Source organism: Equus przewalskii, chromosome 13 (genome assembly GCF_037783145.1).
Source record: "Equus przewalskii isolate Varuska chromosome 13, EquPr2, whole genome shotgun sequence".
Classification (NCBI taxonomy): domain Eukaryota; kingdom Metazoa; phylum Chordata; class Mammalia; order Perissodactyla; family Equidae; genus Equus; species Equus przewalskii.
The window spans coordinates 60048796-60075660 of NC_091843.1; the positions used below are offsets into that span (position 1 = coordinate 60048796).

The 26865-nt window shown below is 35.2% G+C and overlaps 1 protein-coding gene across 30 annotated transcripts in view; it reads left to right on the forward strand.

The window, feature by feature from the left end:
- Nucleotides 1-26865, forward strand: part of TMEM232 (transmembrane protein 232) — a 182592-nt gene that overhangs the window by 44875 nt on the left and 110852 nt on the right. For all 30 annotated transcript variants that reach the window (XM_070569549.1, XM_070569567.1, XM_070569556.1 and 27 more), the window contains 3 exons: nucleotides 6423-6577; nucleotides 18341-18464; nucleotides 19463-19715. In XM_070569549.1, the coding sequence (XP_070425650.1) occupies nucleotides 6423-6577; nucleotides 18341-18464; nucleotides 19463-19715 (532 nt within the window). The remainder of the gene's footprint in view (nucleotides 1-6422; nucleotides 6578-18340; nucleotides 18465-19462; nucleotides 19716-26865) is intronic.

The following is a 26865-nucleotide window of genomic DNA, read 5'->3' on the forward strand; positions in this document are numbered from 1 at the left end:
AACCATATGCACATTCCCTGGACGTTAGTTAATAGGATTAGTAGTGGGGCGTCAATATGCACCACTACTGCTTTAAATAAAGTAATGCCATAACACCTTCTTCCTTATAGAGTCATCTCAGCTGTTTAATTGAAAATTGCAATATAATTTAGATTGACTTATAAGTGAATATTTTAAGATATTACATTTTTATTAAAGAGAAAGTGTGTAAAGTTCAGGCTATTAATGAGAGCAAGTGTAATATTTTTATGCTTCCATAATTCTTATGTAGTAACATTTAATATGCTATTAAAATCAACTGAAAATCTTTTAAATGGTTCAAAATTGAAGAATTAAAGTAAGCCTTAGTACATGAAAAATCTCCTTTTAATTTCTAGCTCAGGGATTAATGATCAGCATTAGAGAAAACTATCCATCCCAATTAGGTAACTCCTTGATATGTAATAAACTATTTATTATGCAAACATGACCACAGTGAGCCATATAACTGTTCATATACCTTACAGCTGATGTACTGCAAAAGGCGAACTTCCGTCTCTGGAGTTCATAGTATCTTTATTTCCTTTTCCCACTTACATTTCAAAAGAAAGCGAGGAACACCTCGAAACCTTGACTCTTTTATTTATTTTTGTTACACATAATTGCTATTTTATAGTTTACAAATAGAATATTTGTTTTTGTAGTAATTTCTTAAGAAGGAAAAATATGTTTAACATAATGCAAGTTGAAACAACTAAGGACTTTTAAGGAAGGTTCTCTTTTCAAATAGTTTTATCTAAGATTTGCCTCACAGTTTCTCCATGCTTCCCTTGGGCACTTTCTAAAACTAACTAAGATTTAAGTATATAAGGAAAAACATTTAATCACATCTATTTGTAATCTTTCTAGACATTGGTGTTTTGTCTTTGGCTCATTACTTGATGAACCATTTATATAAAGAGTGACATATACTAAGTAATTTGAAACTTTTGGTATAACTACTAATGAACACAAATTGTTTCATACATAAAAGGGATCTTGTTTTTAAGTTTGAAAATATTTTAACAGTAAATATAGAATCTAAAACATTGAGCAGCAGAAAGAGCACTGATCATAAAAAAGAAAGACCTGCTCACCAACTGACTGTGTGATCCAGGAGAGGTCCACTAAGCTCTCCAAATCCCCATGTGTTTCTCTTTAAAAAAGTTGTTGCGAAGATTGCAAAAAAGCATGTGCCTTATAAATGATTAAGTGCCATGCAAATGTAAATAATGATTATTGACAAATATATTTAGGAACTCACTTTAACTTAGACAGTTAAATATAATAAATTTTCACCTAGGGATGTGATTATGCTGACTAAATAATTGTGGTTAACTCTGTAGTTAATTGTGCTTAACTTAATGTAGTGACTTGAGTGTTTTTCCTTTAAACAAATAAGATACCATGGAATCTTGAGAACATGAGTGTTTGGTCGTGAGTCAGAAGGCCTTCAATGTTGATTTTGCTTCTCTTTAAGAATCAGTCTGTTTTTGTCACCCTTGGTGCACACACACAGCTAGGAAATGGAAATTTACTACTGCACCCCGTGGCCTGAACTGGAAGGGGCAAAAATGTCAACATAGGAAAAGAACGTATCTGCTTAGAGTGGCACAAGTTAGTAAGTCTCAGTGCCCTTTTCACTTTTTAGAACAAAGGCCACAGTTTCAATCTTTTCTCAGATCTATTTTAGCTCTGTGTGTGCGATTCCGTGAGAGGATTATAACGGATTTCAGCGTATCAGATTTGTTGTCTTCCTTTTTCTCCTCCCGTTACTCCATAGTGTAAAGAATATCAAAGGTAGTATAGTCACAGTGCTGCTAAAATGGCTGATTCAGGCAACGGATTCAGTTCTTCACGGCCTGTTTCAACGTTCCTCAGTTTCAGCCCACTGTCTCCAGGATAACCTAATCTAAGGCAGCCTCTCCAATTTAGATGAGGATGTACCCCTTCAATACCCTCTCACACCTTCTGGAAGGAGAAGGGGGAAAAAAGAGAGAAAAATGGGAATATAAAAGATACATTTCTGGGTCAGCCCTGGTGGCCTAGTGGTTAAGTTCGACATGCTCCACTTCAGCAGCCCAGGTTTGGTTCCCAGGTGTAGACCTACACCACTCAACTGTCAGGGGCCATGCTCTGATGGCAACTCACATACAAAAAGAGGAAGATTGACAACAGATGTTAGCTCAGGGCAAATCTTCCTCAGCAAAAACAAAAATAAAACAAACAAAAAAGGTGCATTTGTATTCATCTGCTCTTCCTTCTTTATTATTAGTAGGCTATAATAGAGGATTTGTGGATTTATTGCTACAGTCCTTATCCTCCAGTTATGCTAAAAGGTCTGTAACAGCATATTTTGGCTACTGCAAAATAATTTATTTTTAATACAAGCACTGGAGTATAAGCATAATTATTTAACTTGTTTTCAAAGTGCTGCTATAAAATTGCTGAAAAAAATTCTGTAGGATGTACACGTTAGGATACACACAATATGGGTGTTGGTTCTAGTTAAGAATGGGAAATTTCCTTTCCCTGCTGAGGGAGCTCATTTCTCTTTTTAACGTCATTTTAAGCTATCTAGACACAGGATTTCCATTGACTTTGACAAATGGTACAATTTAATTAGCTCTGTGGATTGCAGAGCCAGAACACTGCACTGAGTCTTCCACTCTCTCCTTTGCTGAATTTGCTAAGCATGGTTGTCATATGATAATAATAACGTAGTTCTTTGGAGAAGGTAGATTTAAACTCAACTAAAAATGAGACCCTTTACAAAATAGTCACATCGGTCCTAAAGTAGTTAGGACAGTAGTTTTCTGAAAACTAAGAATCACATGGAGTTTATATTCAAATATGATTAACAATCTCATCTTCTAATGATTTAAGTACTCGGTAGGTCAAAGGCATTATCTAACTTCGGAACATTTTGTGCTGTACTGTAATTGTAAATGGTTATTAGGAATTGGGTTAGACTGAGACAGAGGTTCTTTAAAATTAGGAGCATTATCCTATGATTCATGTCCTGTTATCCAAGTAACACATTTGTTTTGAGAGGTCCTTTCATGGCAATGTCAACCAACTCCCAAATGACAGAAAACAAGGGTGAAACTCAGAAAGCTGTCTCTGAGCAGCCAAAATAGAGCCAGGGCTTCAAAGTTCATTTCTGTTGTAAAAGAGACCCTGGTCCCTACAGTTTGCATAAAATTCAAGCTGATGTGGTTATCTGAATTCTCAGCCAACAGTAGATTAACAACACTTTTCTAGATGGGCTTCTCAAAGTAGGCATTGTACAAGCTGCCACTAGCCTATTGGAGAATGTGATGGAGAGGACGTGACCACCGGTTGACCTATAAACTGATACAGGGCAATCAGAAGTTCCTTACCCTCTCTGCTGTCCTCTGTCAACCCCAGCCAGAGCTGTTTTCAAGGACACAGCCTTGAGATGGCAATGTGTTGTTGAGACTGTGTGGGCAGTATACGTAACTGAATCCAGTTAAGGCCTCTGTATAAACTTTCAGGATTCTGGTGGGCAAGTGTGGAGATGTACTCATTTAATGGCCTCCCCAGACAAGCCGCGTAAGTAAGTTCTTTTGCTTATCAAACCTGCCACCTACCTGTCTGGAGTGCTCTGCCTCTTTCTTGGATCTCTCCTTGTCTTCTGTGTACCGGGGGCTAATTTGCAACCAACATAGCCCAAAGCAGCAACGGGGGAAATGAAGGAACTATAGGAAGTGGTCATAAAGCCAAAAAAAAAAAAAAAGGAAGGAAGGAAGGAAGGGAGGGGGAAGGGAGAGGAGAAAGAAAGGGGAAAAAAAAATTTCTCAGGGAGTCATTTAATGCAGCGCTTAGTGCTTTTGAAACTATCTGTGGTAAAAGATCTCTGTCAACTTTTTTTTTTTTAATTTCCAAACCATCACAGACTGATAATTTTGTGATCTACAATAATAATGAATTACTGAAAATAAAAGACTTAAAAATACAAGCATTAATTTTTTCTTATTAAACTTAAAATATATAAAATTGACTCTCATATTGTTACAAAAGTTTCTAAATATATATTCCTTATTTCTGTACTCTAGTTAACAGTTTGCAGATGTCACTTGTCTGCCAACTACGCCTTGAGTGGGACCGATTTAGTGTAAAGGCAAAGAGCTCTACACCACCTAATGGCTCCCAGAGCACTGCTCCCTCAAGGTCTCCCACAAGGATGATGCGCATGATGATTGTATTAAATCACATAATCGTCGTTATTATATTAATTCATTCAAGTTTGCAAATGTATTTTTTCTTTAAAAAAAAAGGGAAGAAACTTTAGCAAGATTTCCATGCAAATGCTTGAAATACATAAAATCCGTGAGGATAAGTTATAAGCCTCACTTATCTGGAAAATTCACAGGTGTGGCAGTTTCATTTGCTCTTGATAACGCCAATGCCTTTCAGCCAAAGGCCACCAGGAACACGCATGAGTTTAGGCAAATTGATTTCATTATTTGTTGCAGAGAGAGAACACACACCGGGGGAACCATGGGCTGTCTCAGTCAGAGGGAGTGAGAATGAATTTGTTATAGGATTAGGACTTGGTGTGGGTGATGGGGAGGCTGTAAAGAAACAGTTCTCTCTAGATTTGCTGCTGTCAGAAAGCAGGGGCAGTTCAGATGGGTATTTTGTAGGTGGAACAGTGCCTTTTTGTTGGGGCTTAGAAAAAATTATCAAGTGCTTTATTTATTTATTTATCATGTTCTCAGAGTAATATTGTCTGAGGTTGATATTCTGTGATAACCAACAGGAGAACAAAATGACCTGGCTATGAACGTCAGACTGGCTTGTAATAATATTGATGTCAAATCAGTTCCAGAAATCAGATGCCGCTTTTTTCTGTCTCAATGATGAGTAAAAATAGTATCATAGAAAATTGAAAATAAAACTTAAACCTTGTTTAGTGTCTAAATCCCGATCATTTCTTTACCAAGTGCTTTCCGGAATTTTCTCTGGTGATGGTGCCTAAGATTGCTAACAGGAATTTTTGGCCTAACCAAATAGTCTGTGTAGCCATGCAATGTACATGATTTAAAAAAACAAAAGAGTATTGATTGTTTTAAATTAATTAGTCAAGCCATCCACAAGTTTCAAAACATATCTACTTAAATATTTATTCAGAATAAATTTGTAACACGAGGGCTGTCCGACATCCAGTCTGAGACTTCTAGAGCAATTTAAGAAAAGAATTTCATTTATATGGGTTCCACTTTTGGGGTGGGCTCTACCACAAAGCAGAAAACTGAGTTATTTGGACAAAATATGTGCATTTACTGAAGTCAGCACATCTTAGTCGGATGCCTTTCATTGTTTGAGAATAAAGCTTTTCTATGGAATAGTCTAACATTCTAAACACTGACTCGTTTCCATTTGCTTTTCTGAGATTGTTCCCCAGTCAGTAGCCTGTGCAGAGACTTCATCTTACTCATGCCTTTATCTCCAGAATCGGCTGAGTTCCCGACGTGCAGTAATCAATACCCATCTGTGGGACTTAACTAAACAGTTTACTAGAAACTTAAAATGTCTTAGTTTAAAATTTATGTATGAACCTCTGGCCTTCTATGTTAAGAGTACTCAACATGAAAATTATCTTTAAATTGTTTTCCTGAAGTTGTTTTGTATAATAAATGAGAATTATAAAGCCCTTTGGAGTCTCTTTCAGTGTTTCTTCTGAGCATAAAGAATAAAATATCATCCAAGTTAGCAATTTGAGTACATATCACAGGATATGTATCTGAATCTTTGTTGTTGGTAACAGTTCAATGAAAGTGCTGTTATCATTGTCTACCAATAAAATCAGGTTTCTTTATACCAATTACTTTAGTAGACCAATTATATCTATGAAACTGTTAGTAAGCACTCTTAAGGAAAACAAACAAATAACAGCTGTTTGTTTTCTGAATTTGCAGGCTTTTAAATTAGTTACTTAGCAGACATTGACCATGTCCAGCTAGGCATATGTTTTGGTCCTTAAAGTGGAAATCCACATTTTAAAATCTAATTTGCAGTTTGATATTGTTCAAATTTTCCCTTATCCTCTCCACCTCGGGTGGCAGGGAAAACGAAGTCATATAAGGTCTGAGAAGCACAGTTGTGTCTAATAGTTGTTGTTTAGAGGATACAGGATTTTTGTTATAGTGTAGAACTGATGTCATTGAACACAAGGGACCCATGTGAAAATATGTTAAGACATTACGTTCGGTTAGACTATATATACTTAGAAAAGTATCCTTGAGTAAATTGCTCTGCTTGATGTAACATGAAGTGTAAGAAAATACGCATTTTAATTTGTATATTTAAAATTTATTTTCATGTTTTTTCAAGTCACAGAACTCTTTCCCAGATATATTTTTGTACTTCAATTCCAGAAACATAAGCAATTTAATCGAGGAGGATATGAAGTTAACCCCCTGCTCTGGCACTGTGTTGCTGCCTGGTCTTGTGTTCAGAAGAACAGTCCTCAGTTGAATAAGGTGCTTGAACATCTCATCTTTCATAAAACCCAGCTTCAAAAGCAACGCTGGTAAGAGGGATCCTATAAATACAAAGTAACTCATGGAGAAACCTTTGTGTTTAAATGTTAAATAACCTTTGTACTTAAATGTTAATCACACCTTAGTTAACTATGAAAAGAATTTATAATCTCGGTTCCAAAGGCAAGGGCAATTTATGTATTTTGTATTAGTTCACTTCATCAATAAATTGTTCCTATCTCCCTTTTTTTTTTCTTGCTAGATGAGCATGCATGTATTGCATAGTTTGTCTTTACTAAGTGAAATTTGTTGTTGATAAGAAGTTCATTCCTACCTTTGAAACATCCTTTATTTTCCGAGTTGTTAAACAACGAGTTCAGTTTTTTGTCCTTGGAGGAAATATACTAAAATTCTGTTTCTTTATGCCTTACCTGTAAAGTATAACAAAAATGAACCTTAATGATAAGTATGAATTTCCTCCTGTATATCTGTTAATTTGAGAAGGGGAAAAGTCTTAAATTACTACAAAAGAGGGCATGGGTTCAATGGAGGGAAGAAGACTTTTAAAGAAGTATTTCTGAGGGAATTGATCAGAGGCTATCCCTTCCAATATTGGAGGATGATCAGAGTTTTGAATTCCTTTTCCAACGCTAACAGTAGTAATAATGTCATGCCATAGCATGTTGCAAATTCAATTGTCATATATATTTTTTAGAATTAGTTCTAGTTTTTAAGCCTCTGGCGGCCCACTCTGCACCAACAGTCTTTGTATATGTAAACTCTAAGAATCCGGAGTATTCTTTATGAACGAAAACTGTTTTCCTAGTTTCATTTGGAAGTTTTGGAAATTCTAGATCAAGTAAAGATTCCTGGGGGATGGCTTAGCACTTGCCTCATTTCTTAGTTTAGAAGAAGATTCATCAAGAACGTATTCTGTCTCGTGGTCTGATGGGAGAAAGCTACTCATATTGCAGTTAACAAAGGTCATGATTTTTTTTACAGTTTAAGACTAAGGATAGTATCTTTAAGTAGGAAAATCACAATGCAGATAGAATATATTTGTTATATCAATAATACAAAAATATCATTTTAATAAGCATATATTAATATAGAGCTGCTAAATACAACAAAAAAATTTAGAGATTCTCATAGGTGCAAATTAGGCTATTCTGGAAGCTATGGTGATTCTTTCAGACCACTCTTATTACAGAAAATAAGTTGTAGGGGATTCAAATCTATGATTTAATTTTTAAAAGGACAAACAACTAGAACTACTTCAGCTCTTGGAAGACTTTAACTTGCTTTTAAAAATAACAGAAAATATATTTTAACATATAAAAATACATATTGCATGACTTTGACTAGTTTATTTTCCAAGTATTCTATTAATTACCAAATAAACAAGTTTAAATAAGTGTTACAATAGTAAAAGTGGTTGATTAAGAATATCTAATTCTGAAAGTTAAGGAATTGTTTCTTTAACCAACTTTCAGTTTTACTCTCTTACATCAACATTGATTTAATTTAATTTGTTAATGATTTGTGTTTAAGGTAGTTTATTTATTTAAAAATTTTTTTTTTTTTTTTGCTGGCAAAGATTCACCCAGAACTAACATCTGTTGCCAATCTTCCTTTATTTTTCTTTCCTCCCCAGAGCCCTGGTACATAGTTGTATCTTCTAGTTGTAAGTCCTTCTAGTTCTTCTATGTGAGCCACTGCCACAGCATGGCTACTGACAAATGAGTGGTGTGGGTCTGCACCCAGGAGCCGAACATGGGCTGTCAAAGTGGAGTGCACCAAACTTTAATCACTAGGCCATCAGGGCTGGCTTGGTAGTTATTTTTTTTACTTAGTATTTTATAGATTTGAAGGCATTGGAGAACATACAAAACTCTTCTTACTTTACAAATGAAGAAACGAAGGCCAAGTTTATTAGGCTTACTAGTGACTGAAACCAGATTTTAAGGGTCCCCATGTAGCACTCTTTTCAGTACATCATCCCACTGTCACTCTGGCTGCAATATTAAGGAGATAACTACTTTGAGGCACATTGTCATTGAATCCTGACTCTCTTTTTCTGGAAGGACATTGTAGAAATCAAGTGAGGGAGGGGATGGCAGTGTTCAGACAATGCTGAATGAACAGAGGGGTAAATTGAAAAAAATGACAAAACAGTGACTACTTATAATAGAGAGGAAAAGATAATTATTCAAAACAGTGCTGCCAAATAGTTTTGATTCTATTTCTTATATTTACTGGGGTTTTTTTTAAGAAGGAGATTTAATCTTTTTTTTTTTTAAGTGACTCTAGTAAATAAAAATAACTTATTGACATTAAAAGATTAATGTCTTTTTAAGTTAGCAATTTGACTTTTCCGTTAGTGAAATTTTCTGTTATAATGATAATATTATACCAAATATTAAAAAATTAACTTTTCCGGAGCTAGCTGGTGGCACAGCAGTTAAGTCCGTGCACTCCCCTTGGTGGTCCGGGATTCACTAGTTTGGATCCCGGGCACAGGCCTATGCATTGCTTTTCAAGCCATGCTGTGGCAGGCGTCCCATATATAAAATAGAGGAAGATGGGCATGGATGTTATCTCAGGGCCAATCTTTCTCAGCAAAAAGAGGAGACTTGGCAGTGGATGATAGCTCAGGGCTCATCTTCCTCAAAAAAAAAAAAAAAAAACTTTTCCTCTTACAAACTATTTAAATTTTATATGTAACAGCCTATACAGCTTTCAAGAAGTCATTATTTCAGATAAAACAAACAAACTGTGATGTAATTATCAAAATCAAACCAGAAATGCTTTTACATTTCTGGGAGACTTTAATATTGGTCTTATGTACTCCTAAGATTGACTTCATGTGAAAAATTGAGAAAATGAACCGGGCGAACTTTTTTTTTAAGTTTAAACTGAGTAAAAATTTAAAAAAAAAATAGAAAAGAAAATGAATTGAATGTATTTAGAATAAAATGGGAATATCGAGGCATCAGGCCCTGATAGTAAATTAAGACTCCATCAGGATTTGCTGGACCAGATAGCCTTAGAATTGTGACATTTGGTAGAAGATGTCTTTGGTTTAGTACCTGAAATTCAATACCAAGTGACTGTTAACAGGACTAACCTGAGCAATTTCATTTCCCATTCATATCAGTAAAATACCATAATGATGAATAAATTTTCAGAGATTTAAAATGCAGAGGGAGACCATTCAATCAATTGATCAGAAGAAATTTCATTAATAGTGGCAAAAATTGTCTGTGCCCACACAAGTGAGTGGTTCTCATCTACCCATTTCTGATGCTATCCATCAGTAGATACTTCACCATGTATATCCCTGCCCCACTTTTTATAACCCCTCTATAAAGATCATACGGTACAAAAAGAAGGAAATAGAAGCACATGGTTTCAGCTGAGCCTGGAAAAGAGCAGGCCCAGGATCCACAAAAGGACTCATTGAGGGACTCACAGAATTAGAGTGACCTCTGCTCACTGGGCGACAGGGAAAAAACTGAGGAAAGGAAATGCACTAAGGGTAACAAATTATAAAACAAGGTGAAGAAGTAGAAGAAAGGAGAATGCATGAGCCTCTCTTGGTGTCAATAAAGGCACCAGCCTTTATCTTGGAAGTTTAGCTGCCCTGAGCTGCAGGTAAGCAGCTTGCTGTAAGGCAGATTTCCATTTAATATGTTTAAATTTTATATGATGCTTCATACTCTCAACGCTCCACCCTGTGGTTTGGCCCCATTTGCTTTTATAAATTGCCCCATTTGCTCTGGGGAGATAGCTCAAGACAGTGCAAAAGGCTTTCTAATCTAACATCAAAATAATGAATTGTGTTTATAATTGAATTATTAGCCAATGAAGACTGCTGGGAAGTGCAGGATGGCATTTGAGTAGAGCAGTATAACATATAAAATTATATCTCCCAAAGCCATAGCCGATTTAATGCGCTCCATGAATGCATTCCAAAAAAGCTTGACAATTTAAAATTACATTGACATGGCAAGTGTTTTCCAGACATACATCGTGTTTGCATCAAAATGAATCCAACAAAGAATCAACTGCTTTGTAGGGGCAGCAAGGCCTTTATTTGCAGCTAGGTCACTGATATCCACATTATCTGTCTCCAGAATCCCAGTAATTATAATGTTCATGTGACAGCCTAACCAAAACCATTCAAACAAAAGATTTTGTCAATGATCCTCCTCATTCTTCATGAGCTTGGATTTCAATGTCAGTCCTCAGTCTTGTGATTCATTTCCTGGATTTCTTATGGATCCTTTGATCCTCTGAGCTAAATATAGCCAAGTCTGTATCAAGGGTAAATATAAAATTTATGCTTTGCTACATTATGGGGCAGTGAAGAAGACAGTCAACCTCAAAGCAGAAGAACTGAGTTTTAGTCCTGCCTCTGCCACCTGTCTAATTTTGAATGTGTCGCTTACTCCCTGTGTTCAGAATCTGTCTAGCAGTTAAATAGAGATAATAACCACTTCAAAAACCTTGTGAGAGATTTCAATGAGGTAAATAATATAAAAGCTCTTTTTATAATCTGATTCTCCCTCGGATACTTCATGTCCTGCTAGTTCGGATCTGGATTAACTTTTTCCCAGTCTCCTGCCCATTGAATTTCTATCTCAGTACCTGACACATGTCCTGTCCTCAAGTGAACCAAATTCGACACCTTAACTACTACATTTCAGCACTGCCCCCTACTCTCTACTCCCACTGTCACAACTCTAGTTTGAGTTCGTATTGTCTCATGACTATTGTAGCTTATTCACTGGTCTCTTTACCTGAAGTTTTCCCCTCAATAATCTATCCCACTCTGCTGCCAGAGTGACAACATAAATATCATTATACCACTCTCCAGCTTAAAATTATTTAATAAGAACTGTTTTCTGTTGCACAAGTGCTGCTACCTCAATCAGGATCTCATAACTTGCTATGATTAAAAAAAAAACAACAAGCAAGAAGAGCAAAAACAAAGACTGAAAGATTCTGCTACTGGGATTAATTACCACCAACTAACCAAACATGTGGTGTGCCTGACAGGGCTGGATGGAGGAAAACAATTAGTGACTCACCTCTGCCTTCTCTGATGAAGCATCAGTCATTGCTTGTCTGATAATCCATCCCTGTATTCTCCCCCACTATCTTCCCTGGAGTTCCAGGAGTGAAGTTCTATAAGTAGGAGAAAGAACTCTTTTAGTGAACGTGCTGAAGACTAGATTTTTATGTAGCCCATTTTTCCTCAGTATCAATAATCAGGCAATGGCAAGAGAGATGTGTTCTTTAAACTAGTTTTCTTAAATGGCCAAAATCAAGAATGAAATCCTGACTACCTCTTCTCCATATGCAATGAAGATTGAGACTAGATTATTTATATTAATCCTCCTCTTTGTAGACTGTTAATATAATCTTGAGTTTCTGATAATATTAAAGTTAAATCATTATTTAAAGTGTTCCATCTCCTCCTTAAAGAATGATTTATATATCTCCATTTAATTTTTGGTCATATTTATAAGTCGACATTAAAATTTATCTATTTTCCCACTCACTGTCAGCCACTTAGCACTAGGTTTTCCCATTCTCAAACTGTTAAATGCTATTCATTCCCTGCTTGCCTTGAGTACATTTCTAAGTATGAATATAGGTGACCTATTTCATTAGGTGAGCCCTTGATTATATACAATGCTTGGCTAAGTATAACATTTGCCACCATTTATTTTCCCCTAAAACGCATAATGTACATTACGTCTGGAAATAGACTTCTATGCTCACAAGTTTGTTTTTTTTAAATTCTCTCTTCAAATCTCTGAATGTTCCCATGCCATTTCCTAACTTAAAAATTCATGAAAAGATGTTCAGCATCACTAATTATTAGTGAACCAAATCAAAACTACAGTGAGATATCACCCTATGGCTATAATTAACAAGATAGGAAATAACAAATGTTGGAGAGGATGTGGAGAAAAGGGGACCCTCATAAACTGCTGTTGGGAGTGCAAACTGGTGCAGCCACTATGGAAAACAGTATGGAGATTTCTCGAAAAATTAAGAATAGAAATACCATACGATCCAGCTCTCCCACTACTGGGTATTTCTCCAAAGAATATGAAATCAACAATTCAAAGAGATTTATGCATCCCTATGTTCGTTGCAGCATTATTCACAATAGCCAAGATGTGGAAGCAACCCAAGTGCCCATCAATGGATGAATGGATATGGAAGATGTAGTATATATATGCAATGGAATACTACTCAGCCATAAAATAAGACAAAATCATGCCATTTGCAACAACACAGATGGACCTTGAGGATATTATGCTAAGCAAAATAAGCCAGACAGAGAAAGATAAACACCATATGATTTCACTCGTATGTGGATGATAAACACACACATGGATAATGAGAACAGATTAGTGGTTACCAGAGGGGAAGGGGGTTGGAGGATGGTGAAAGGGGTAACGGGGCACATATGTATGGTCACTGATAAAACTTAGACTGTTGGTGGTGAACATGATATAGTCTATGTAGAAAGTGATATAGAATAGTGGACACCTGAAATTTACATGATGTTATAAGCCAATATGACCTCAATAAAATAGTTGAAAAAAACCATAATTATGATGAGATGTTTAAAGCTAGTATGCTTCTTTTTTCTATTTTATTTTCAGTACAGAATTTTTTAGGAACACTTTTGTGATTTGGTAGCCAGGAGATAGAAGACATTATCTCTTGTCTCGCTGACCATCTTATGAAGCTGATGAGGCAAATATTCTGCTTTTCTTAGAGAGAAGCCCCCAGTGTGTGAAGCTGTGCATTAATGCTGTGGCTACTGCTCTACATTTTCTGAAGGCCTTCCATTGACTACTCATCGTTCACATGTGTTCTCAACTCCTGCTTCTCAGTGCTTAGGTTTTTTCTTAAATTATCATGGAAAACCCATATATGCCTACATTAAATTTTAAATTAAATTTTGGGCTTCTAGACATTGGAAAGATTTTCCTTCATTTGGATCCCATTTTCTTCATAACTTGAAAAACCTTAAAGTTTCTTTCCTTTTTTCTTCCTTTTATTGTGGTACTACAGATTTTGTCTTGATTTTATGTTTCTTTGGTTGTTGCAATAGGAATTAGAAAGTAATGGGTCTAGGGCTGGCCTGGTGGTGCAGCAGTTAAGTTTGCAGATTTTGCTTTGGCAGCCAGGGGTTTGCCAGTTCGTATCCCAGGTGTGGACCTACACACTGCTTGTCAAGCCATGCTGTGGCAGGTGTCCCACATATAAAAGTAGAGGAAGATGGGCACAGATGTTACTTTGGGGCCAGTCTTCCTCAGCAAAAAAAGAGGAGGATTGGCATCAGATGTTAGCTCAGGGCTAATCTTCCTCAAAAAAAAAAAAAAAAAGTAATGGGTCTCAGTTTGCCAGCTTTAATTGCAATTGTCTTCTTCTAAATTATGGAAGAACTTTTCAAGTTTGCTCACTTCCATGTGTCAGTTTTACAGTTGACTTCCTCACGTATGGATTTGAATTATATTTTGTAGTTTTACTTTCCTTGCAATCTCTTGTTTTCTCACCATACTAACTTTTAGCTCAGTATGGAGGCTTTTCATTGCCATTTCTTCCTCCTGGGTTTTGTTAAAGATGTTTAAGAGTCTTGTAAAAGTATCTTCTGCTTCCTGTAAGAAATCATTTTCAGAAGTGTGATCTTCTCTGAGCATGCAGACTGATATTGTCTTTAGCTCTTGCCGTAATGTATTTTTCACTTGTCTCATGTAGGGCTCCCTCCTCCATTTTCAATTTTACTTTTCCCAGAACTAGGAGAAATTTATAAAAACTTGGTATTTTTTAAATAAGACGTTTGTGTTGACAGAATACAGAACAGAGTTGTTAAAAGCTACCACACTTAATATGCAGTATCATCAGGGACCACACTATATGCTCCTGCTCTTTGATATTTTACCCTCGGGGAGAAAATACACTCCGCTGCTCCCATGATAGCACTCTGCCCCCGCCACCCACGTCTACATACACTCCTGGGGGGGACTGGTTTCTACCCTTTATATCATCTAGACGTTGTCAGTGCTAAATAAGTATAGAGAGCTGAGGATGACACAGAGAAATAATACCCTACCTCCTTAAAAAATCCTTACCCCAAAGTAAAGGATTGACTGAACTTTTTCTGTTTCTATGAAAAACACAGTAGACAGTAGAGATCATTTTCTTTTTATTTAATTTTTTTTCTTTTAACTTTCTTTGGGGAAACAAGGCTGCTGTGTTTCATGAATAGGCATGTGGGCACTCCTTCTTGCTTTTCTTAATCCAGTTCCATTAATTTTATGGTTAGTGGAAATTCTATATAAGGTAGTAACCTCTCTCTCATTCTGTCTTCAGGCTTGTGTGGATTTTTTGACATTGCCAGGGTTTTTTTGAAAGGCTGAAATAACCCTGTGCAAGGGTTGCAACTTGGAGACATTTTAATTCTATCTTTTAAAATAATGATTTGGTCATTGAAGAAACAGATGCGAAGAGTAAGGAGAACCTAGGAACACTGTTTTGAATGCTGATGTTCCTAACCTTTTTATAAGGTTGTATGAGATAGATTTTAAGAAGCCCCTAGTTATTGTATTTTAGCTGATTTATATTAGTGTAGAAGGAACATCGGACTGAAGCTAGGCTAGAGGAAGTCCAGTTAAGGATTTGGTACTGTTTAGCTGTGTGCATGGTTCACATTAATTTTAAAAGCTAAAAAAACAAAAGTAAAATGAATCAAGTAACTATGTTATTTTAGACACGCCAGTAAACCTCTGCCTCAATTTCTTTATTTACAAAATTAGGGGGAAATCTATAATATTTATAAATTACTTTGGACACATGGAATCTCATGGCATTGTAAAACTAAGTCAGGGTACTAATAAGTGAGACTTAGTGTGCTATAATGGTTTACAAAGAAGCTGGTGTATAAAAATTTCTAACCTAATCCAATTTGAATTCTTCTTTCTATATGCATTGATTTTAGTTTTGATTTTTAATAAACTCCAACTTATAAGTATTGATGCTTCTATTCTATTTCTGGTAAAGGAATTTTCACTAATAGAAAATTTTGCAATCAGCAGCATTGATTGAAAATAGTGTGTTTCTGGCGAAACGTTTTTCTACCCTAGATGGCTGACACTGATAGATCTTTTTCAATCCTTATTTCAGTGAGACTGCCTTAGGTTAGTTACAGTTTTCCAGACTTAAAAGAGAGCAGAAGAACCAAAACCTTGTGACTATGACGTATATTTGGGGGAAAAGAAGTTTTGTGAACTCTGAGACTATCGTTTCTTTTACTTGACCTTATTGTGAAGAATGGGTGATGAGTACTCTGGAGAGTGACTCACTCCTTGTTCATCTCTGAGGACATCTGGACCTCTTCCTTCAGTCACTCTGGGACTTCAAAGAGAAAGGAAGTTATCAAACTCATATCCTTTGACTTTCAAAGAATAGTATTTTTGTAATTCAATTCAGTTCAGCATGTTAAACCTGGCCATTTTACATAGAGTATTTCAGTTAAATCTCACAGTAGTCTCTGAAAAGTAGGTTTTGCTGTATTTACCTTATACGGGAGATTAAGACTGAGGTAGCATATGCCAATTGCCCTATGTCATACACATATAGTGTCAGAGCTCAGATCCCATCTCTAATTTTTCTGACTCTAAAGTTTATGCTTATAAACATCATGTTATCTTGTGTATCAATTAGGATTCAGTTCTTCTGCATGTAAGAGTAACCTGACAACATTTGCATTACCAATTAGGCTTTATGTATTGCACATAATTATCAAGCAGTGCACTACTGTCACATCTGCTTAAGGAATCCTCAAGACCCACACTCCTAACTTCCTTTTCTTCCGTTCTTAGTATGCGACTTTTATCCTTGTTGGCAAGACAGCTGTTCTACCTTTTGGTTTCATGTATGCATTCCAGGCAGGTGAAAAAGGATGAGCAAAGGAGAAAAAGCACCTGTTATCTAAATTTAATCTGTTTTTTCTTATTCGGAAACATAATAATTTACCTGGACGCCTTTCATTATGTACCTCCATTCTACATGTATGGCTATTCCAAGCTTCAAGGGAGTCTGGGGAGGCATTCTTAAATCAGATTTATTGAGGTATAATTTACATACAATGAAATTCACCCATTTTATGTATACAGATCTATGACCTTTGATAAATGCACACGCCTTATATAATCATACCTCAATCAAGATATAGAACATTTCCATTTTGAGGAGGAAATGTTAACTGAGCATTTTGCCATCTTGAATAAAATTCAGATTTGATTCTGAAAGGAAGAAGGACAGAAATAGTATTAGGTAGGCAACAGGCAGCATTGTCATATTAAGGTTAAATCTTGATGTACTTAAATAATGGTTTGGAAAAGCAAAATTGCAAAACAGGAAATCCCCATAGGTGGGAGAAGACTTCAGTTATAGTTAACTGAGCTTAGAACATGAACTTGGGCGTATCTCCCAGATCTGTTTAGGCCTCAATTTTCTAATATTTGAAAAAAAGATTTTTAAAAGGTCTTGAATGTGTCAAAAATTGTGGTTCAGATGAAATGAGGTAATTTATATGAAAGCACATTGAGATCTCTAAAGCTCTATTCAAATATAAAAAGTTCTCTCTTTTTCCATAATTAGATGTGTTTTCTTTTGAAATTGATGATGAACTTGATTTACTGGCCTGAAATATCACAGTAGTGAAATGCAAATATCATTGTAAAATATACTAACTCTTTAATTTATTAATGGCCTATAAATCAAGGCAACGTGCTTCTCTAGGCAGAGGCATTTTTATGTTTATGTTCTTATCAGTTCGCTTTGAAACTGTATCTCTTTCAATTGGGTAAAAATAGCACTAAATGTATGATTTCCTGAAACTGTGTACATTTATGGCTAATAAATTCTTGTGTGATTTCCCAGTTATTATATAATATTTTAAAAAATAAATCTCAACAGTCTTCCATTCAATATAAAATATAAATTTTGTTTTGATAAGTTGTACTTTTTGTAAAATCAAATAAATGGAATTTATATGGAATTATTTATTCCAAATAAATTTTGGAATATTTAAGGAGACCGTTTTTTTAATTTGTTCTCTATTTTGAGAAGAAAACACTCTCTTGAAATTCACCCCTTGGAATCACTTGCAAAAAGTTAAAAATCAGGGGTCCTGCCTGGTGGCACAGCGGTTAAGTTTGCACATGATGCTTTGGCGGCCCAGGGTTCACCAGTTTGAATCCTGGGTGTGGACCTATGCACTGCTGTCAAGCCATGCTGTGGCAGGCATCCCGCGTAAAGTAGAGGAAGATGAACACGGATGTTATCTCAGGGTCAATCTTCCTCAGCAAAAAGACGAGGATTGGTAGTGGATATTAGCTCCGGGCTAATCTTCCTCAAAAAAAACAAAATTAAAAATCAAAACCTATTGTGAGACATTTGGGGACATTCTCTAGAACCAGAGTCTTTGATTGCTTGTTATACAGGATCTATGAAGAAACGTGATCATTTGTAGCATTTATTATGCTCAGAGTTTTGTCAGAACACTACTCTGAACTCAAACATCTTGGCAAAATATGGTTCTTTCTTGTACACTTTTGTCATAACTAATGTCAATCAATACTAATCTTTATTGAAAGTAAATGTATCTAGTAATCCAGGATACTCATTTCCTCTGGCCTATTATATTTTTTCCATTTAAAAATTGTTTATTATTTATTATTTTACATTAAAGTCTGTTATTTTGTTCATAAAATTCCCAGGTTGGATTCAGTGCTGGCTTTGTTGGTCCTTGGGGAGACTGCCAAATTAAACATGCCCTGCTTGAAAGCTTTAATGGAACTGATGAGAGATTTTCTTTTAAGCATTATGTCTGTTCAGAAGCAGGTAACAGTATCTTTTTAATTTAGTTGTGCAAAAAGACCTGAATAGAAACAAACTTTATTTTTGCCACTGTTTAAATTGGATATCATATTTGGGCTTACAGTGAGCATAACTTTGTAGTAATTATTTTAATTAAATATAAAAGCTAGTGCACTTTTACCATATATCCCACTATAGATAGATGGACAGATGGAGATAGAGATATAGAAGTAGATTATACACACACACACACATGCGCGTGCGAGAAGGACTTTAAATTTTATTAACAAACTTGAGGTCATATAGTCATACATGGTTTAGTTTCCTCTTTTAAAAAATTTAAAACATATCATAAAAACATTGTTCATTGTCATTAGATGTTATTAAAATTTGCATTTTAGTGGGGATGAGATAATTTAACCGTTCCTCTCTGGTTGAACATTGAGTTTGTTTCTAATCATTAACAGTTAATTACAGTTAATGTTGAACTAGTATTCTCAGACATAAAATCTTTATCTGCATTTATGACTATTTCTTTAGAATAAATTCATAAAGTTAAATTACTAAGGGATAGACTATGAACTTTCTTTTCTCGTTCTTGGGACAAATGTCCAAGTTCCTCTCCAGAAGATATAATTTTCTTGCTTTCCTACAGAAAATGTGTGAAAGTGCCACACATAAGAATTGAGCTTTATGTAAAAAAGATTGTTTTACAATGTGATATGGAAAACAGTATATCATTGGATTAATTTACATTCCATTGATTACTAGGAAATTGAAAACTTATTGTTCTTTATAATACTTTTTTAACTATTTGTATTTTTTGTTCTTTAAACTAGGTTTTATGTAATCTACCTATGGAGAAACTGTTTTTTAGTGAGTGCATTTTAGAAATATTAATTGATTATGATCTTTTAGCAACTCCATACAATTTGAAGATATTTTTTATTGTAAGTACAGTGGATAGTTCTTAATTATGACACAACATACTTGATTATCTAATAGCTATCCTCTCATTTCAGGAGCAAACCTGCAAGGTAAACAATTTTTCCTGGGCCTGGAATGTCGTCTACATGTATACAACAATTCTTGCAGAAATCTGCTTGTATGCGGCCACTTCTAATTTGCGAAAAACTGCTTTAATTGGTTTCTGTGACTGTAAAAGTTCACAGAAAATTTTTTTACCCATGGACAAATCGAAAGAACAGCCAGAATTAAGGGAAACAAGTATTTTAGGTCTTTTGGAATATTTCTCTTCAAAAATGTCAGATAAGTGTAAGTAAATTATTTTTCAACTTAATTAGAAATATTTTTAAAGTGTCCCTGACTACATATAGTAATAAGCCTTTTACAAGAAGTTAACGTTTCGAAATGGGAAATAATTTTAAATTTAGTAGGATAATGGTAGTAGAATAGTAAAAATCCTGTTGATCATGTAGTTCTCATCCAATGTGCAAAGCTCTTCTAGATCATTTGCAAATAGTGAGAAGTCATCTTCTGTTTGTAGGGAACCCCCTAGTTCCCAAACAGGTCATTCCACTCTTGAACACTGTGAAAGATTCTTCCTTATATTAAAATGAAATCTATCTTTCCATATCTTCCAAACTTTGACTTAAGTTTTGCTTCTGGGAGGCAATCAAAAAAAGTCTATTCGATTTCCCACATGCAAGCCCTTCAAATATTTGAAGATAAATGCGTTGGTTTTCTTTTTCCATCTCTCCGCTCTGCCATCATCTCCCTTCTCTTGCTTACTGCCAACTTCCTGTAGTAACTTTTTATAATACATGAAAATCATATTTTCGATATGATTTATAATTAACTTAAGCTTGCTAGAAGATTGTAATGTTGTTAACATTGTCTGAATTTGTAATAATTTATTTCAATATTATGATGTGAAGACATGAGGGACCCAAGTATTTTTCCATTCAGTGTTGTCTCTGAATGGAAAAAGTAAATATGGCGTTCTTCCTTTTACTCTTTTGTTGAGAATTATTTTCTTAAACAGAGTCTACAATGATAGTAGTGAAGGAAATATATGTCACAGTCATAAAGCAACTTTTTATGCTTCATTTTGATTCATTTAGCTCAGGGAAAAAACATTAGCACAGAGTAGTAATTCCTTTTAAAAAGTAAATGAAAGTTGGGGCCAACCCAGTGATGTAGCGGTTAAGTTCGCATGTTCCACTTCGGTGGCCTGGGGTCCACCGGTTTGGATCCCGGGTGCAGAGCTAACCACTGGTTGGCAAGCCATGCTGTGGCAGGAGTCCCACATATAAAGTAGGGGAAGCTGGGCATGGATGTTAGCTCAGGGCCAGTCTTCCTCAGCAAAAAGATGAGGATTGGTGGCAGATGTTAGCTCTGGGCTAACCTTCCTCAAAAATAATATATATATGTTTATAGATACAAAATTTTTTTAAAACGTAAATGAAAGTTGATTGGAATCTTAGAACCTATTGAAACTTTTAATGATACTCTATTAAATCTTCAATATACCTCTTACCTTTGTGAAGGTTATTTAGAAAAATATTCAGTAATAAGGTTGTGTTTATATATGGAAAATATTTAGTTCCTTTTAAAATCCACATACGTGTTAGCAGTAGAATTCAGGCAGTCCTCATCATTCATGATTCCATGTGTTGACAAATCTAAAAGTATAGTACTGATCATGTTATATACGCTTAAAGAAGTTGACAAAATGTATCTTTCTTTTTTAAAAAAATTGTTTGATTTTATTGTGGGAAAAGCACTTACCGTGAGATCTATCCTCTTAAAAAGTTAAGTGTACAATATATTATTGTTTACTATAGGCACAATGTTGTACAACAGATCTTTAGAGTTTATTCATCTTGCCTGACTGAAACTTTATGCCCATAGATTAGATGTTCAAGTCCCATGTATAAAATGGCGTAATATTTGCCTATAAAGTATACACATCCTCCGATATACTTTAAATCATTTTTAGATTACTTATAATACCTAAAACAATGTAAATAGTTGTTATATTGTATTGTTTAGGGAATAATAACAAGAAAAAAAAGTCTGTACATGTTCAGTACAGACAACTATCATAGGCCTTTCAATCTGTGGTTGGTTGGATCCATGGATGTGAATCTGCAGATAGGGAGGGCTGACTGTAATCATCTTTTACCTTCTCCAGGATAAATTACATTATTTATTGGTTCTTAATGTAGGATATGTTTGGAGATTTATCTTTGTTATAGTCTCCCAGTATGCTACCTTTAGGTTTAGTCTATGTCTTTTAGAAAACTCACTTATACATTGAAATTGAGGAAGAATTCAGAAATGATCAATCCAAAGATTGGGGAAAAAAATGCGTTCTCAGTAAATTGTATTTTAATAATTAATTATCCATTTGACTTTTTTAAAGTTAAAGTTACACATATCATAATAAGTTTTAAAAGAATTTCCATTTGAGTTAAAACCTTTAAAATGACTAGAAGAAAATATAGCACAGTACCTTTGTAACTTTTAAGCAGAGAAGGGTTTCATAAACAAAGCATAAAAATCATAAATCATAAAAGACACAATTGTAAGATTTAACTACACAAAAAATGTACAATATCTGTGCAGAAAAAAATGAAAGTTAAAATAAAATAAAAGTCAGGTTGGAAATATTATATATACACATACAATAAAAAGGGAGAATAGTAATAATAAAAAGAAACATCACCTGTCATTACTATTGTCATCCTCAGCTTTCAATGTGGTTTCGGAACTTTTTGGATGGCCATAATTGGAGCAAGACTAAATCCTAACTTGACCTCTGTTTCTTTTTCTCCATTGCCTCCCTTTTCTTGTGATTAACCTGTGTGCCACAGGTTGGTCTCTAAGCCAATAGTTTGGAACATCAAACATAGTTTCCCAAAGCTGCAAACTTTCTCTGAGAAAAATGCCTGTAAAGTCCAATTTGAAGTGACTTGGTCAAATCTCTAGGCTGCAACAAGATACCTTCCTCTTTCTTTTTTACATTAGTATTCCAAGGTGAGGGTTAGAAGTTTTTAGAACTGGACATCTTGCCAGGGAACTGGCTCTGAGCCCAGGACCTCATAGGCCACAGGGGGCTGGATGAGGAAATGCTGCCAGCACTCTTTCCATCCTTCCATTTATTGCAGCCGTTGGCTGAGCTGCCACCCAGAGCCCTTGGGACGGCAGGGGAAGCAGAGGAGGATAGTTTCAGTTCAGAATATATGAGAAGAGCTGGAAATTTTAAGTATGCGGTGAAGGAAGAAGAGTCCCTGTGGTCAAATATTCTGAGACTGCCCTCTTGTACTTCCATTCTGCAAAGCTTGGTTAGGAGCTATGTTCTGTTGTCTGAGATTACTTTATATCCAATAAACATGGGGCAAGCCAACCATTTTCTTCCATCAACACTGCCTCAGCAATCAAAGCTTAAACTGTCAGGTCTGTAGAAAATAGTTATTAATTGTTGAAGTCAGACCTCTTTCTCTAAATTTGCATGAGATCTTCATAAAGCCCCAAATAACTAGGATAAATGGTTACCATGATTTTTGAAAGTTAAAAAATGTTGCTACTCTTCTCAATAAGTTTTGCTGTCATTCTTACAAATAAATCTTATTCTAGCTCTGAACATCTTTAAACTAAAAGATTCCTACCAACTCATTCTGTTTATTCCCTAGTATGGTTGCTACTGTTCCTTCTGATTGGCACAGGCTAAAGCAACACGCTCGACTTTTTATCAAAGCCTTTGACCATGTAAACATCTTCACCTATTCAAATGAAGGAGGTGAGAATCTCACGGGAACATTCTTCACATTTTCAAAGTATAAACAATACAAAGATGTATCCCATTGGATCCAATGGTTTAAAATGCATCTAAAGATGAGCACAATGGAAAAAGATCCATGAACTAGAAATCATGTGGCATTTCCAAAAGTATTTATGGTGCTAAAGTATATTCCAATGTGCCATTTTAAAAGTCAACTTTTGTAATAATGTATCTTAGCAGGGAGAAAAAAAAAGATAGATTTAGGCTTCCTATCCAAATTAATTAGGAAGAAAATGTGTATACATTAATTAAAATCACTCACTAGGCACTTGTAACTGCCTTTGTTATACCAGTCAGAATTCTATTAACATCCTCCAGAGTGCTTCAGATTGATTTTTTTTCCCTGTCGTTTTATCTGGTCCAAAAATGAATATTAATACCCTAGAGTCATTTTCCTCTTCACCTCTCACATCCATCAAGAATAATCTGATAGTATGTTCATGGGTACAGAAATCTCTAATTTAATGTAACACAATATTCCTGTGTTTGGTCCAAATATTTCTTAAAGTTTTGGGTGAATAGTTATTTCAAGTTTTAAAGACATCCGTAAGTAACAACTTATTAGAAGGAATAATAGAAATTCCCCAAATGGGATGAAGAGTGAGAAATTTAGGTAAGAAGAGCAGGGAAAACAGCACCAAAATGGTTCCAAGGGAGGCAGCTGTAGATGAAGAAATGTTCACTGGACGGGACTTGGTGTCAGAAATTTGGGATGCCCGAAATTTGGAATAAATCTCAGCTCAGTTGTCAAGTTCTAGATGACATTAGGCAACTTGTTATATCTCTCAAAATCTTAGTTTCTTCAAGATTATGGATTTTAAAAGAGCTTTTTGCATGTGATGTGCTTACAAACATAAAGTTATTATTCCTTCTTTTAATTTCCAAAGTATCTTTGTTATTTTCCTTTTTTTTTCCTTTGTTGCCCTTGATTATAAGAAAACCTGTGAGGATTATTTACTTCAGAGATAGTCCATATATCTTGATGGTATGAATTTAGTTTAATGAAAGTTAAAATAAATCCAGGAATCAGAAGTCTGGTATTTCTATAACTTATTTATGAGAATCACAATGAACTACTTTCTTCTTTGGTTCTCAGTTATAACTCCAGAAGATAATTATTTTTAATTAACAGATTTCCATAATTGACTATGAGAAAAGATCATAAAATTTAAGCAAGGTAAATTCATGTTTCAGTTAACTGCCACACTCTAATAAAAGAAATAGCTGACTTTTGGTTTTTGCTTTTGGTTTTCCATATTGCATGCAACAAAAAAAATAGGCATATTAGTAGAACTTTGGTTCTCTTTGGTTTATTCTATTAGATATTTGTTTAATATGTATAATGATCAAATATGATCATATATACAAAACAACTCTTTGATCAATATTTAAATTTGTGTATATGTATTTAGTGATAGATATATAATTATTATAGTATAACATTCTGAAAATAGAGTATCCTAGAATTCCTATTTATTCTGTACATCCAAAATATATCCCAAATTTTTCCACTTACTTCTATCTCTATTATTATCTCCTATGAAGTTCAGGAGTCCCCTCACTTCTGAAATCACCTGTGAGTTTGTGGATACCCAAGATAAACCTCAGATTTGATAATTTACTAGAAGAACCCACAGAACTCAGCAAAGCCATTTTACTTGTAGTTATGGTTTATTACAGCAAAAGGATACAGATTAAAGTCAGCTAAGGGAGAAGTGCATAGCGCAGAGTCCAGGAGAGTTCCAAGCAAAGCTATCCATTGTCCTCTCCGAGGGAAGTTGTGCAGGGAACATCTACTTCTCCTAGCATTGATGCCTGACGATATACATAGAGTATTGTCACCTATAGAAGGTCACCAAGCTTTGGTATCCATAATCTTTATTGGGGTTAAGTCACACACACATGACTGATCCCAGTCTCCAGACCTTCCAGCGGCCAAGTTGGTACCATGGCCTAAAGCTTCCAAGTAAACAAAGATATTCTTATCAGACAGGACCTTCCAAGGCCTGAGAAGTCACCTCCCAGAAGCTGAGAGCAAAGGCCAGCCCTCTCTTTGCTTATGGTTAATTCTTTACTGCATACCTCCCAGCTCCAAGCAATCATCACTTTGCTTCTAGATTAATGTGAAAGCTAAAAGTCTCCCTGTTCCCCTTGTACTCCCTCTCCCTAGAATCCATTTTCAACCAAGAAGCCAAAAAGATTTTTTAAAACATAAAGTGGGTCAGTTCCCTTCTTTATTTGAAATGCTCTCTTAGCTTTTCATTGTTCTAACAATAAAGTCCAGACTCCTTTCCATGGCCTACAAATTGACCATAATCACTCAGAGTGTGCCTCTGCAAAGGGCAAGCCTGCCTGACATCATCTTGTCCCATGGCCCCCAGGTATCTCATGTTCCATCCATTCCATCCTTTCTTCTGTTTCTCTAAACTACTAAACTCTTCTAGGTCCAAAGCCTTTGCATTTTCCATCCTCTCTGCTGGGAACACGTTTTCCCAGCTCCTTGGATGGTTAACATTTTTCCTTTCCTCCATCAGATCTGAGCTTGAATACCATGTCCTCATGGAGGTCTTTGTCTTACTCTGTCCATAGTAGTTTTCTTCTCCTAGTCATTGTTGGTCACATTACCATCTTCTGTTATTTTCGTAACTCTCATTATGAACTGATAGTGTTCAGTTTACCTTTTTAGTATCTGTCTTTCTCCACTAGAATTAAGTGTCCTGAGAGCAGTAACTTTTTCTTTGGTACTTAGAACAGTGCTTGGCACATAGCACTGACTCAGTAAATATTTGCTAAATGCCTGGCTGGTTGACTGGTTCTTGTCCGTTGGTTTCTTGGCATTGATCTATTTCCTTCCACTCTACTTGGCATTTCATAAAGACAGTGTTTTAAACTACATCTTACATTTGAGTTGCCTTCTGGTGATACTTTTTATTCTGTGGTGTCAAATTATATTTGTCAAAATTGTAAAGGCTGTACTCATTTATACTCATTCATAGAAGTAGAAATATTCATATTTCACATTCACTGAATGTATGAAATCTAAATATCTAGACTGACAATTAAAGTCTTCCAAGGAATTCAAACACTAAAATAAAGTATTGCTACAAAGACAGGATCATAATACTGGTTTTCAAATGCCATGATTTCTTAATAAATTTTCAAGATTCATTAAGAATTTTGTTTTGCTTCAGCTTTGTTATTTTGTAGGATACTGCCTGCTTAGCTGCGGAGACACATTTTCTCTAAGTACAGTTAAAGTAACATCTTTGATAGCTGCCACAGGTCACTCAAAGCAGAACAGAAGATTGCCTTATGCTTCAGCTTGATCCCTGGATGAGGAGTTTCATAGCAGGCATGCTCCTCAGCAAATGTCTAGACTTGCATATTAGAATGCATTCTGCCTTTTCTGATAGTTGTAACACATCCAGTGTGTCTTTATCAGGGTTTTTTCCTTCATTAACTGTCAGTCAATTGGATGTAATAGATTCTCCCTACAAATATTATTTGTAAGTATTACTTCACTGTAGTTTAAATCAGCAGATGAACACTCATTTTAAAAATCATCAATGGCATTTTAAAAGGTTTGTGAGTTTTTACTACACAGTTATCAGAATATAT